This window comes from Pelodiscus sinensis, chromosome 7 (genome assembly GCF_052426305.1).
Source record: "Pelodiscus sinensis isolate ZL-2025 chromosome 7, ASM5242630v1, whole genome shotgun sequence".
Lineage (NCBI taxonomy): Eukaryota > Metazoa > Chordata > Testudines > Trionychidae > Pelodiscus > Pelodiscus sinensis.
In genome coordinates, this window is record NC_143058.1 from 50,964,900 (window position 1) to 50,978,225 (window position 13,326).

The 13,326-nt window shown below is 47.0% G+C and overlaps 1 protein-coding gene across 5 annotated transcripts in view; it reads right to left on the reverse strand.

Annotated features, from left to right (window-relative positions):
* Positions 1–13,326, reverse strand: part of PDE1A (phosphodiesterase 1A) — a 289,140-nt gene that overhangs the window by 70,569 nt on the left and 205,245 nt on the right. For all 5 annotated transcript variants that reach the window (XM_075933755.2, XM_089779787.1, XM_025183938.3 and 2 more), the window contains 4 exons: positions 8,720–8,902; positions 7,150–7,216; positions 5,918–6,034; positions 370–510 (listed from right to left, as the gene is read on the reverse strand). In XM_075933755.2, the coding sequence (XP_075789870.1) occupies positions 370–510; positions 5,918–6,034; positions 7,150–7,216; positions 8,720–8,902 (508 nt within the window). The remainder of the gene's footprint in view (positions 1–369; positions 511–5,917; positions 6,035–7,149; positions 7,217–8,719; positions 8,903–13,326) is intronic.

The following is a 13,326-nucleotide window of genomic DNA, read 5'->3' on the forward strand; positions in this document are numbered from 1 at the left end:
TTGTAAATTTCAAAAATGGTGCCCGGCCGGGAAGATGCAAATCAAGCACGGGATATTTAAATCCCGGGCTGGATTTGCAATTCTGAATGCTGACATTTGCAACCCTATTCCGAAATAGGCTGCAAGTGTAGACATATCCTTAGATTTTGAGTCCCCAATTTCGATTGCAACTATACCTGTGATTTTCATGTAACCTCTATAAAGACATGAGGTTCAGAACCAGTTCCCAAGTTTGAGGCCATCTCCAGAGAAAGCTCCCTTTAAAATCATTGACATATGTAGGACATTAAGCCTACATATCAACACCTATTTAGATACCAATACAACAGTGAGTTTGAGAAACTTTTCTCATTCTGAAGTAGTTCTTACCATGATGCCAGTATGAAGCATTATGTAATGCACAGTTTGGGTAACATCAGCTGCATGGATCAGATTGTGGTATGGATTTTTGTACTTGCTATAACCAACCTCCAGAGCCTCTGCAAATGAAATAAGACTGGGGACAGGGATCTGTGAGAAACAAACATCAGAATAATAAACTATGTTGCTCTTGCAACAGTTCCAAAAGCAATGGTATCATAAATACAACACAAATTAACACACAGGGTACACCAGTGCACAAAGACAAAGTGAGGGGGCAAATTGGTAAAGTTTAAAATGACTATAGCCTGCTCATATAGCTATACAACTGCTCTGCACCTGGTCCCTCTATGACTCATTCCCCAGTTACACTATGTACAATGTAAGACCAGCATATAAAACGGAGTAAGCTATACCCAAAAAGGTGCAGTAGGGAAATACACCCTGGGTATGTCTACACTACATAGTTCGAACTAACGGACGTTAGTTCGAACTAACTTTCCTAGGTGCTACACTAGCGCTCTGTTAGTTCGAATTAAGTTCGAACTAATGGAGTGCTTAGTTCGAACTAGGTAAACCTCATTTTACGAGGATTAAGCCTAGTTCGAACTAGCTAGTTCGAATTAAGGGCTGTGTAGACCCTTAATTCGAACTAGTGGGAGGCTAAGGCTTCCCAGGTTTCCCTGGTGGCCACTCTGGCCAACACCAGGGAAACTCTGTTGCCCCCCTCCCGGCCCCAGAGCCCTTAAAGGGCCACGGGCTGGCTACACAGTTTGTGCCAGTTGCAAGGCTGCAAGCACACATGCCAGCAGACCCTGCACCTGCCACAGGATGAGCCAGCCACCCGAGGGCTCCCAGCCCTCCACTGCTCCCCAGGACCAGCCTGGCGGCTCCCAGGAGCCTGCCCGGGGGCGCAAAAGGCGGGCGCCCGCTTGGTCAAGTGCGGAGATCGTGGACCTCATCGAGGTTTGGGGGGAAGCCTCCAATGTCCACGATCTCCGCATTAGCCACAGAAACGCGGCTGTCTACGGCCGCATGGCTGCCAGCCTGGCCGCCAGGGGCCACCAGCGCAGCCGGGAGCAGGTCCGCTGCAAGGTGAAAGACCTGCGGCAGTGCTACTCCTGGGCCTGCCAGCTAGGGGCCGACCCAGAGGCCTGCCCCCACTTCCATGCCCTGGACCGCCTCCTGGGGGCTCATGCGGTCTCTGCCCCCCGGGACATGATTGACCCCGGAGCAGAGGGCCCGCTCCTGGAGACGGAGGAGGAGGAGGAGGGCTCTGAGAGCCAGGAGCCTGCCGCCAGCCTGCCCGGGACCCGGGACCCCCGAGGCACCCCACAGAGCAGCTCGCCTGCGTCATCTGAGGCCGGGGAGGCGTCCACCTGTGAATACCATCGTGTTCTCCTTATGTGTATGGGGGGCTGGGGCGAGAGAGAGCCCCGGGACCGTGCGCCTGGGCCTTGCCCAACAAGGAGCAGCAGCTGGGGATTCTGCAGGGGCCCTGGCCTTGCAGAGGGGAGCTGGGTTTCACACACCTGGGCCCCTGGGGTAATTGACCGCTGGTCTTGTTGCACCACAGCTGCAGCACCTGGGCCTGCAGGGCGCACCACACCGCCTGCAGCAGCTGCCCGTACCCGGGCAAGCAGGAGAGCCAGGAACGAGGAGGAGTATCAGCGGCGGCACCTCCGGTTCATGGACCACCAGCTCCGCACCCAGGACCACTGGGTCCAGGAGGACCTGAGGCTGCGCCGGAAGAGTCTGGAGGCCCTGGAGGAGCAGGGCCGTGCCCTGCGAGGCCACCTCCAGAGCCTGCTCGACCGCTTCCCATTTCCTCCTCCCCCTGCTCCCACTGCTCCCCCTGCTCCTCCTGCTCCCCCTGCTCACCCTCCTGCTCCCGCTCCTGCTTCCGCTCCTGCTTCCTCCACACCCACTGTCCCTCCTGCCCCCCCCCTCCACAACCATTTCCCACCGACGCCCCCGGACCCGCAGTGTGGTGAGACGGGAGAGGCAGCCGGACTCCCACCCCTGAGCTTTCCTTTCCCTTCCTCCCTGCCCTCCCCTTCCAGCTCCCTCGTCCCAGGTTTCCCCCTCCCCTCTCCCACCCTCATTCCTCCCTTCCCCCACCCAGTTCTGTGAAATAAACAGACATTTTTGTTTGAAAAACAGGTGTCTTTATTGTACAGTAGGTAGGGAGGGGAAAGGGGAAGGGGGGTAGGGTGGAAGAAGGCCCCAGTGGGGCATGCAAGGGAGAGGTCAGTCCTCCTCCTCCACCAGGAAGCTCTCCCGCAGGGCTTCCCGGATCCGGACGGCCCCCCGCTGGGCTTCCCGGATGGCGGCGGTGCGGAGCTGACCATAGTGTCCAGCCATGCGGTCAGCCTCAGCCATCCAGGCTGGCAGGAAAGCCTCCCCCTTCCGCTCACATAAATTGTGGAGCACACAACATGCTGCCACCACGGAAGGGATGTTGTGCTCGGCCAGGTCCAGACGGGTGAGGAGGCATCGAAAGCGGGCTTTCAGTCGTCCGAAGGCCCCCTCCACCACGATGCGGGCTCTGGTCAGCCTGGCATTGAAGGCCTGGTGGGAGGGATGGAGGTGCCCCGTGTAGGGCTTCATGAGCCAGGGCTGCAGTGGGTAGGCGGCATCTCCCACCAGGCACACGGGCATGTCCACGTCCCCGACCCTGATGTGGCGGTCGGGGAAGAAGGTCCCGTCCTGCAGCCGCTGGCACATGGAGGAGTTGCGGTACACCCGGGTGTCGTGTGCTTTGCTGGACCAGCCCACATTAATGTCCGTGAACTGTCCCCGGTGGTCACACACGGCCTGCAGGATCACGGAGAAGTACCCCTTGCGGTTGACGTACCGGGACGCTTGGTGTTCCGGGGCACGGATGGGGATGTGCGTCCTGTCGATGGCCCCCCTGCACTTGGGGAAGCCGAGGGCACCAAATCCCCGGATGATGGCTTCCGGGTCGGCGAGGCGGACCACCCTGTGGAGCAGCACCCGGTTGATGGCCTTGACCACCTGCGGAGAGAGACACAGCAAAGCGCCATTCAGTGGGGCGCCCGGGTGGCTGGGAGCATTCGTGCCCTGGCAGTGCCCCGCGCCCCACTCCCGGAAGCAACCCCCCTGGCAGCGTTTAGTACGGCCGGGACAGCCTGACCCCTCCGGTGCGGGGCGCTTTTGCCTCCTCCTGCCCTCCCTTTGTCCCTGGGGCAGGCCATCCCCTCTTTGCAGCCCCCCTCTCCCCTGGCTTGGTGGCCGACGAGTGCCATACCTGCATGAGCACCGCTCCGACGGTGGATCTCCCCACGCCGAACTGGTTCCCGACGGATCGGTAGCTGTCCGGCGTGGAGAGCTTCCAGAGGGCGATGGCCACCCGCTTCTGGAGGGGGATGGCGGGTCTCATGCGAGTGTCCCTTCTGCGCAGGGCAGGGGCGAGCCACTTGCAGAGCTCCAGGAAGGTGTCCCTCCTCATCCTGAAGTTCTGGGTCCACTGTCGGTCCTCCCAGCGCACCAGGACGATGCGGTCCCACCAGTCGGTGCTGGTGTCCAGACGCCAGACGCGGCGGGGCACGCTGGTTCTGGGGCGCTGCCACGGCTCCTCCACGGCCCCCAGGGCGGCCAGGCGGAGAGGCAGGGGGCTGACGTTCACCAGGTGGTGCCAGGCAGCCTCGAGCCATTGCTGACAGGCTTGCAGCAGCAAGTCCAGAACGTGCACCAGAAGGTGCAGGGTGAGCCGTGGCTCCATGTTGCCACCTGCGGCGGCCCCCCTGAAGGGAAGCACTGACACAGACGGGCACAGAGACCAATGCTTTGCTGTCCCTCGGCGAGGTTGGCAAGCAAGCAGGAAAAGCTGAGAACCGGCTGTCCGGGGGGGTCCCTTTAAGCTCGAGCCTCAGATAGCCTCAGACAGCAGCCACACAAAGCAACTACTGACCTGATGCCCTGCCAGAACCGGTTTCAGCCGCCCTTAAATGCCCCCCTGCGTCCAATCAGTGTGGACGCGCTAGTTCGAATTAGCAAAACGCTAATTCGAACTAGTTTTTAGTTCTAGATGTGCTAGTTCGAATTAGCTTAGTTCGAATTAACTAATTCGAACTAAGTTAGTTCGAATTAGCGCTGTAGTGTAGACGTACCCCCTGTGTGTGTGTGGGAACTCATAAGTCAATCACATAGCAAAAGTATGACATAGGAGAGTACTAGTATAGGACTAGATCAGTGGTCCCCAACGCAGTGCCCACAGGCGCCATGGCACCCGCCGGGGCATTTGTGTGCGCCTGCCGACCACCTGGGCTGGCCCCGCCCCCGGTGCGCTGCGCACTGGAGGCACCGGTCCCAGGCGCGCGAAATGCACCGGCGCCTGGTGCGCGGCGCTCGGGCGGCCCCAGCCCCGGGGCACAAGTGGGCGCGCAGCACCGGTGCTGGCCCCAGGCGCACGGCTCGGGCAGCGGCGCCGGCCCCAGGCCCACGGCACAAGGTGCTCGGGCGGCCCCGGCCCTGGGGCACGTGCCGGCGCCGGGTGTAAGGGCATCCCCGCCCCTGGCATGCCCCAGGATGCGCGGCCCTTCCCCTGGGCGCCTGGCACATGTGTGGCCCCACCCCCCGGGTGCCTGGGAGCCTCTAAAGGTTGGGGACCACTGGACTAGATCTTAGTCCCAGTTACCTGACCATGACACCAGGTTTACAAAGGGTGTTTCTTACCTCAGTAGCTTCCTGCTCTCACAATCAGGCCTCACACTGTGCATAAAATAAGGGTTGTGAAATACAGGTGCATTCTAGCTCTCTTTTTTTTTCAGAAATTAACTACAATTTTTCCTAAGACAAGACTGATAGCAGTTTTGTGTGATTAAACTGAAAACTGGGATTCCGTAATGACAGTGAGAGTAGAGTTCAATGTCATGATGATGATATTTTTTAAAAAAAAGTAGTGTGCACTTTGATAGCACTCATCAGGGGAGCATCTCAAAGTGCTTTCTAAATATGAAAGAGTGAAGCCATGCAACATCCCGCATGCAGCACTGAAACACAGCCTCCTTTAGTGTTTAAAATATAGCTTCAAAACAATTTAGAACAAGAAGAGGAAGTGAAAACTAAAATATTTGGTTGGAAACCAGAGTGAGGGTTTAGGGCCACAGATTGTGATCTTTAAGGGGTGTCCCAAATGCTCAGGACCACTGTCTCCCAACCAGCACAGTGTCTCCTTCTCAAGCCTCGGACATAGGTTAGGATTCTAACTCATAAAGACACAAGCTACCCATGCATTTTTTTCAGTACTCGGCTGTGCACTAAGGACCTCCCATCCTAAAGCTAAAGAACGGCTTAGCTTTCAGTCTTTGTCGAGATCCCAATAGCAGCAGAATGGCTGTAGTCAGCATGAGGTGGAACTTTATGGTTATTACAATGTATATGATCAGAAGTCCTATATGTGATATCTTTTAAATGTTGCAATTCCATCCTTTCATTTGTTCAATAAAATATAATTTCAACCATAGCCTGTTTTTTTTTTAATATTTATTGTATTTCTTATTTCTATATTTGAGTTTTGTGGTATGCTTCTCACCTTGAAACGGCTGATAAGTTCGTATCGGGTGAACAGCTCATACATCATGAATTTCAGACTGTGCTCTCCACTTGCTTCATTTAGGGCAAACACATCAAATGACCATTTATCAACATCCTGCAGAATGCGGGGGGAGGGGGGAGGAGAAGAATCACATTCATATATTTAAATAGGTCCCAGTTAATAAATGGAAGCATTTGAAGCAGTATCTATTTCTCCAAAGTCACCGGCTTCTTTTTCTCCATGTTACTCTCATGAATAGCTATTCTAATACTAACAGCAAACCTAACTGGGAAAATTATTAGTAAAAATACTTGTATCTTGAGCTATATAATTGGGGGCATCAACTGCTAGGTGTTTTGCATGCTTACAAACTAAGGTCCTGATCTTTCAAGCAACTACACAATGAGTATCTTTACACATATACATTGTTGCACACCAAGTTCAGTGGTGGGGTTTTTTTTTTTTTTTTGCATCGACTAAGTCATACATACATCTAAAAAATCAGGGTGAACATTACAACATTTGTCTGATAGGGTTACAGGTTACATACTACAGGTTGAGCCTCTCTACTCTGGCACCTTTAGGACCTGACTGGTGCTGAACCATGGGAGGTCAATATTGTGTAGCAGCATTACCAACACTTCCCCTGCTTACCAGGCTCTTAGAAGACATTTAGGAGTAAATAAGAGCTAAATAACAGCACAGAACACTGACAGGACTGGTGGTTGTAAACAGTCTTAATGAAACTGCAGGTAACTTGGCCACCCCCACGATAAGTGACATTCAGCTAACTACAATCATACCGGACCATGGATGTTGCCAGAACAGAGGTTGTCAGACTAGAGGGGTTAAACCTGTATCTTCTTGCTTAAGATATGCTATTTTTAGGTATATATTGTATTTATATGCAATATGATTACTCTCCAAAAAAGGAAAGAGGCACTGCTCTCTGAGACTCTGATTTCTAGTATAATTTGGGGTTGATAAAATCACAACAGTTCAATTTTTATTAAGCAATTTTCTATTCAAATTTGTCTATTGCTCTAATTATATCTTAATGAAATAGAGATAAAATAAATATAATCATATGCTACTTGTGAATTTTTCTCTTATATGTAGCGCTTTCTGCAGTCTCATAGATGTTCATAATACTTTCAGAAAAGGCATCCATAAAAGTCATTCAACACACATACAAATATATTCAAATGACACAACTAAACTGTTTTCACCTTAAATGTTACTATCACTTCTGCTGGGTAAGCCAAACCAACCATGTTAGAAGTCCTTCGGTACATTCTAAAAGAACAAACACATTATTAATTAGTTGGTACTAATTCAACCTTTTAAAAATTTCTTCTTTTCAGTTTCTCAATTTTATAATTTTTGAATTAAGGGCCTAATCCAAAGCCCATTCAGCTCAGTGGGAGTCTTTCTGTTAACTTAATGGGCTTTCAGGAATGATCTCGTGGTCCTATGAAGTATTACTTTTTGGTCTAATAATACACTGCTAGGAATACTTCCTTTAATTAATCATTGTAGCTATTCACATTCACTTAATGTGAATAAAGGAAATAAACTATTTAAATTTAGTATTGTCATCAGTATCATTACCACAGATTCACCTGCTTTTATCACCTAACAAAAGAATAGTCTAACTGTGGGTTTCTGGTATTTAAACATCCAGGCACAGATACTCCACTAATACAAGACGGTGCTGTTCAATTGGTTTCAGTCCAAAAACATGACTATCATGTATAACTAAGTTAATTGTGTTATTGTTTTAAGTAAACATTGAGTTGGTAATTTAAGAGTTGTTTGGAAAAGAGATTTGGATACACATCTATGTCCAACCCACTGTACTACAACTATATCTAACGTAAAAAAAACCCCAACAATAGCAACAACTATGGCCTGGGGCCTATGGCTATTAACTAAAAGATTTTTTTTTCCAAATATTCTGGTCCACACATAGGCAATGGTCCACATAAACATTGTTAGAAATATAACTCCTGTTATGCTTCTTTAGCTCATATGTTTTGGGATTGCTCCTATAATCAAGAATTTCTGGTAGGACTAGGGGTCAAAAGACCAATTGGATATTGGATGCTAAGCTGAAGCCCTCCTCAAGTTTCATTGTTGAAAATATCCCTGATACCTGAAAATTACCCGATTAGAAGATAACATGGCTCCAATGTGCAGGTTAGGCTGCAAAAATTAATCCTGCAAAATGGAACAGTCTATTCCTACCAAATATTGATGCCGGGCTCAGGGATATGGCTGACATTGCACCCAATGAACAACTGGCATTTCACAGAAAGAGAAAGCCCAAAAAATTCAAAGCAATTTGGGCTAATGTTTTAGAGGTCTCTGATCCACGTAGACACTGAAGATCATTATGTCACACTACCACTCTTTCTTCCCCTTCATCCAAATTCTCTTTGTTTGATTTGTGTATTAGGATCAGTCTGGTATTTTGGTATATTTGTTGTACTTGAAAAGCATAACACAAAATTATCAATAAAAATGTAAATGTTGAGTCTTGGTCACATTTTGGTGTAGATGGGTCTATGCCATGCAGTTTGGGTCCAGAAATTTCCAGTGTTCAAAAGGATTCGTATCTAGGGAGTTCATTCAGATCAGTGCAGTGCAGACCATGATAGAGATGAGGCTAGGAGGCAGTTCAGATGCAGATCTGAACTTTCCCAAAGCTTTGGTGCCACACGTTGCTTAGAATTTGGCTCAGATAGTGCCACGGTGGTTAAACATGTTATCTGCTATAATGCTAAAATCCACACTCACCTTTCTACAAATATCCCAGCCTGCACAGCATGCACAATGCTTCGGAATTTTGGCTTTTCTTCAGGTCTCCTTTTTGTCATCCCCATTTTCCTTGTGAAGGTAGAAGCCAGCCAGTCCCGTACTTCCAGTGGGACTGAATCGGATTGGATGTCAGAGAGTTCATCTTCAGTATCCAAGAGCCTTCTACAAAGGATATGAACAACAAAACTAGGCAAGCTGAAGCCAAAAAGTAGGAATTAGGGACCAACTAATAACGAACAGTCTCTAAGGTGCTGCAAGACTATTTGTTATTTAAGTTCTTCCAGTTTTAATGGCAGTTAGTTAGTTTGCAGCATTGTCTCTGTGTCGCTAAATGCTTAGCTTGCTCACTGGGGAAGCACTTGAGTAGAGCTGGGAGCACCGTTTCAGGGGTAGAAGCTCAACTGGGGGCACTTGTGACTGCATTCTGCATGCCTCCTATTCCTTACTTCTGCTCACTTCTGCCATTGGTGTGTGGGACTGCTTCTAGTCTTACCTCTGCCTTCTACCTCCTGCCCCCTTCACTTCTATGCTGTAGGGTGTGAGAAGATCCCATGTTCCATCTGGGCCTGGGACCTGCCCAACCCACCACATCTGGGTTTTGGTGTTTAAATTACAATTCTTGCAAATGTGGGAGATTCCAGTGTGGCTAGTGGGTTAGATAGGATCTGACTAAGGTCCCTACAACTCAATTGCCTGCTTCAACATTAGACTATGTAGGCCAGTAAAAAAAGGAATTTGAGGGGACACCAGGAGTGAGGTGGCTGGATGCACAATAACTTGAATACATTAGCTATATCATCCTGATGTGCGTGTGTGCAGAGTTTGCAGTTCCCAGCCTTTACAGAAAAGTCCTACAGAATTTGATTGCAAACACAAATTTTTCTGTAGATTTTTAGAACCATCAATCCCAAGAATGGTGAGCATTTGCTTCTATGTTTAGAGCAACTTGTGGCCCTCCTTATTTGATCTCTCTCACCAAGCATGGAGGAAGGAAGGCTTTTAAGACTGACATAAAATGGTGTCTCCGCTTGTGACCATATTATAGTGCCTGTGGCTACGTCTAGATTGCAGTGCTTTTTTGGGATACCAAAGGTATCCTGGAAAAGCAATGCTGCATCCAAGGAACACATCTGCTTTCCCAAAAAGTTTTCAGAAAAGCAGACACGCTCTTTTGCCATTCCTGTAAACCTCGTTCTACGAGGCAGAAGGAATGTGTCGAAAGAGCAGGTATTTTTAAAATTTGGTGCCGTGTAGACGTGCCAAATTTCGGAAAAGCCTCTTTTGAAAGAACATCGGAAAAAGATACGCAATTTGCACACCGCAAATTGCGTATCTTTTTCCAATTTAATTCTGCAGTCTAGACATAGCCTGTGAGTCATCATTTCTGGGTCAATGTAAAAAATAAGGTTTGCCTTCTGTAAACTGTAGATATAATAGTATGCCTCCAGAAAGTCAACATTTATTCTCAGAGCATCTGAACAATTTTAGAGTACCCCAGCTCTGTGTGGGGTATCAGTTAGTAACAGCAAAAATATTCACATCCATTATTAACAAATTACTTCAGAATTATGTGAGCGACTGATCTGAGGCTGTATTTGGGATATTTGCAGTGCAAATATATGGACAACCTATAACAAGGGAAAAACAGTTGTGGTGGCAAAGGTATACCACAAAGGATACAAATAACTCAGGCACTAAAGGCTCTCAGTTAATCAGAAAAGTTAGAAAAGCTAAGCCTGTGTTCTTTGCAAAAAAGGATGTTGAGAAGGAGCTGCAGTGGGAGAGCAGTGTTGGGCTGGAAGCAGAAAGTTTCCTTGGCTTGTGTTTTCAGGGGAAGCCAGTGATTAAGAACCAGGGATTATCCCAGCTTCACACTGCTTCCTGCTAGGAATTCAAATCCAACTCAGTATTTCTGAAAGTAACAGATGCCTAAATATGGATTTTGCTATAAACACACGTATGTATATTTAGGCCCTAACTTTCTGTGCCATATCTGTAAAATGGAGATGATAACACTTGCTTACCTGATGATTAAGTAGATGAAATTTGCAATGTGCTGTGTAAATCCTGCAATTCACCATAATGTCCACACACACTCAAATTACTGGAACACTTCCTGGAATTAAATTCTCTACCCTCCAATCTTGGACAACAATCCCTTGCCTAACTTTTCTACATTGTAGAGAGGTGCATAGTAAGGGGGGGAGTGAAGGGGATGGGATCTAAAGGTCCCTCAGCCCCACATTTCACTTTATCATCTTATTAGAAAAATAATGTAGTTAAATCTTGCCACTGTGGTTGCACACATTGTTTGTTCTAATAACAATGCTTTCTACCAAAAAATCTTTCTGAAACACGGAGCTGTTTGAATTTGAGCTCCTGTGAATGTTTACATTAGTTTACTAGCCAGAGAGTGTTTTAACAATTAAAGATGCTCAATTCCTACAGCGTTCATTCTGACAAGGTGAAAACTTGAGGGGGTATCATTCTGGAAGAGGAGGATTCCTGAGCTATGGTTTTACAGGATGAAGTACACAAGAGCTTTGGCATTTGGAGAGCACAGGAAGGAAAAAAAAGATTGGCTATCCCCCCATTTACCATTCCCATTTTTTTCTTTTTTGTTTGGTCTCATTTTTTCCCTCTCCTTTCAGTAATCTTTTCCTTCTTTTTCATGTCTGTCAGATCCTCTCTTAATTCTTTGACTTCCCTTCCAAGACCTTGCCTTCTGGGATGCGATGCTATGGAGGAGAGCAAGTGAGCAGAGGCATGGACAAGCAGGTGTGACTCCCAGACATATAACAGAAGGGCAGATGAGCTACTTTGCGCAGCAGTGCACTCAGTTTCCAAAGGGATCTAATTCTCTGGAAGGGGAGGGTTTGGAGAGGCTGCTCAGTGAGAGATTTATGTGGAGGCATGATGTCACCATTATTATCTGACATGCTCGAGTGTGGTTCTTGAGGTGCACAAGTACAGTTTCACCAGTTCATCTGTCTTGTGGCTTCTTCAGGAGGCTAGTGTTCTGGACTTTGCAAAAACTCAGAACACAACTTTGCTTTCTGTGAAGCCATCACTGGATTTACCTGGCCACCATGTTAACTTTTAATAGCACAGGCTGAGTTATTCATGAATTTCAATGTAGCTTTTCAGACCACGCGACAAAAATCAATGGAGGGGAAGGAAGTTTGCATAAGAGGGTGGAACATGGGGCAGTCATTTATTGGGAGAATACAACAGATATGGGAGTAGGGTGGGAGTAAAAAAATACCAAGACTGGCTTTGGGGTGACGGCAGAAATTGATCTTGTTCCCCAGTTTTAATCTGTAATGTAATCCACTGAACTCTGCATTTGTTTAACTTTGTTATAAAACATCTTTGGGGAGATTATGATGTTTACAGTCTTGACAATTTGGAATGTAATATATGTATTGTATAACCAAGATAAAAAAATATAATCCCTCAACCATTTTATAAGTGATCAAATACTTTCTCCAGCGGGATGAAATTCTCCTGCAATGAAACAGCTATAGAAAGCTCTTCGGTATAACACAACATGAACCTCAAATTGCATGGGACTTAAGCTGCTACAAAACAAGCACACACCTATGTATGGTACAGTAAATCCTTTTGTTTTGGTTTGCATTTGTTTAAAATTTACCAGGAATTTATCTGCATTTATTTTTAAAAAATTGAAAAGCTGTGGGGAAAAAAAACAATAAAAATGAAAAACAAAGGACCAGCAGCCTTAGCAACAAGAGCTATCTGATATGCACATAAGGTGGTGGCGAAATTGAGGTAGAGTGAGCTTTCTGTTCTTTGCATCCTTGTCATAGCAGTTCATTCTTTTTAGGTGACAAATCTGAGGAATTGTCGCAGATTGAGGTGTCATAAAAGGAGATTTTGGAACAAATAAATAAATTTAACAGTAACAAAAATCACAGAGACCAGATGGCACTCACCCAAGAGTTCTGAAAGAAATCAAAAATGAAATTGCAGAACTATTAACTGTGGTTTGTAAGCCATCCTTTAAATTAGCTTCCGTACCTAATGACTGGAAAATAGCTAACGTGATGCTAATATTTTAAAAGGCACTGGAGGTAAGTCTAATGTCAGTATCAGGCAAATTAGTTGAAACTTTAGTAAAGAATAAAATTGTCAGATGAACATAATTTGTTGGGGAAAAGTGAACATGGTTTCTGTAAAGAGAAATCATGACTTACTAATCTACTAGAGTTCTTTAAGGGGGGTCAATAAACATGTGAATCAGGGGCATCCAGTGGATATAATATACTTAGATTTCCAGAAAGCCTTTGAAAAGGTCCCTCACCAAAGGCTCCTTAAGTAAAGTAAGTTGTCATGAGATAAGAGGGGAGGTCCTCTCATGGACTGATAACTGGTTAAATGACAGGAAACAAAGGGTAGGAATAAATGGTAAGTTTTCAGAGTAGAGAGAGGTAACCAGTGTCTATCCTGGGACCAATCCTATTAAATTTATTGATAAATGGTGTGGAGAAAGGGGTAAACAGTGAGGTGGCAAAATTTGCAGATGATACCAAACTGCTCAAGATAGTTAAGACCAAAGTAGACTG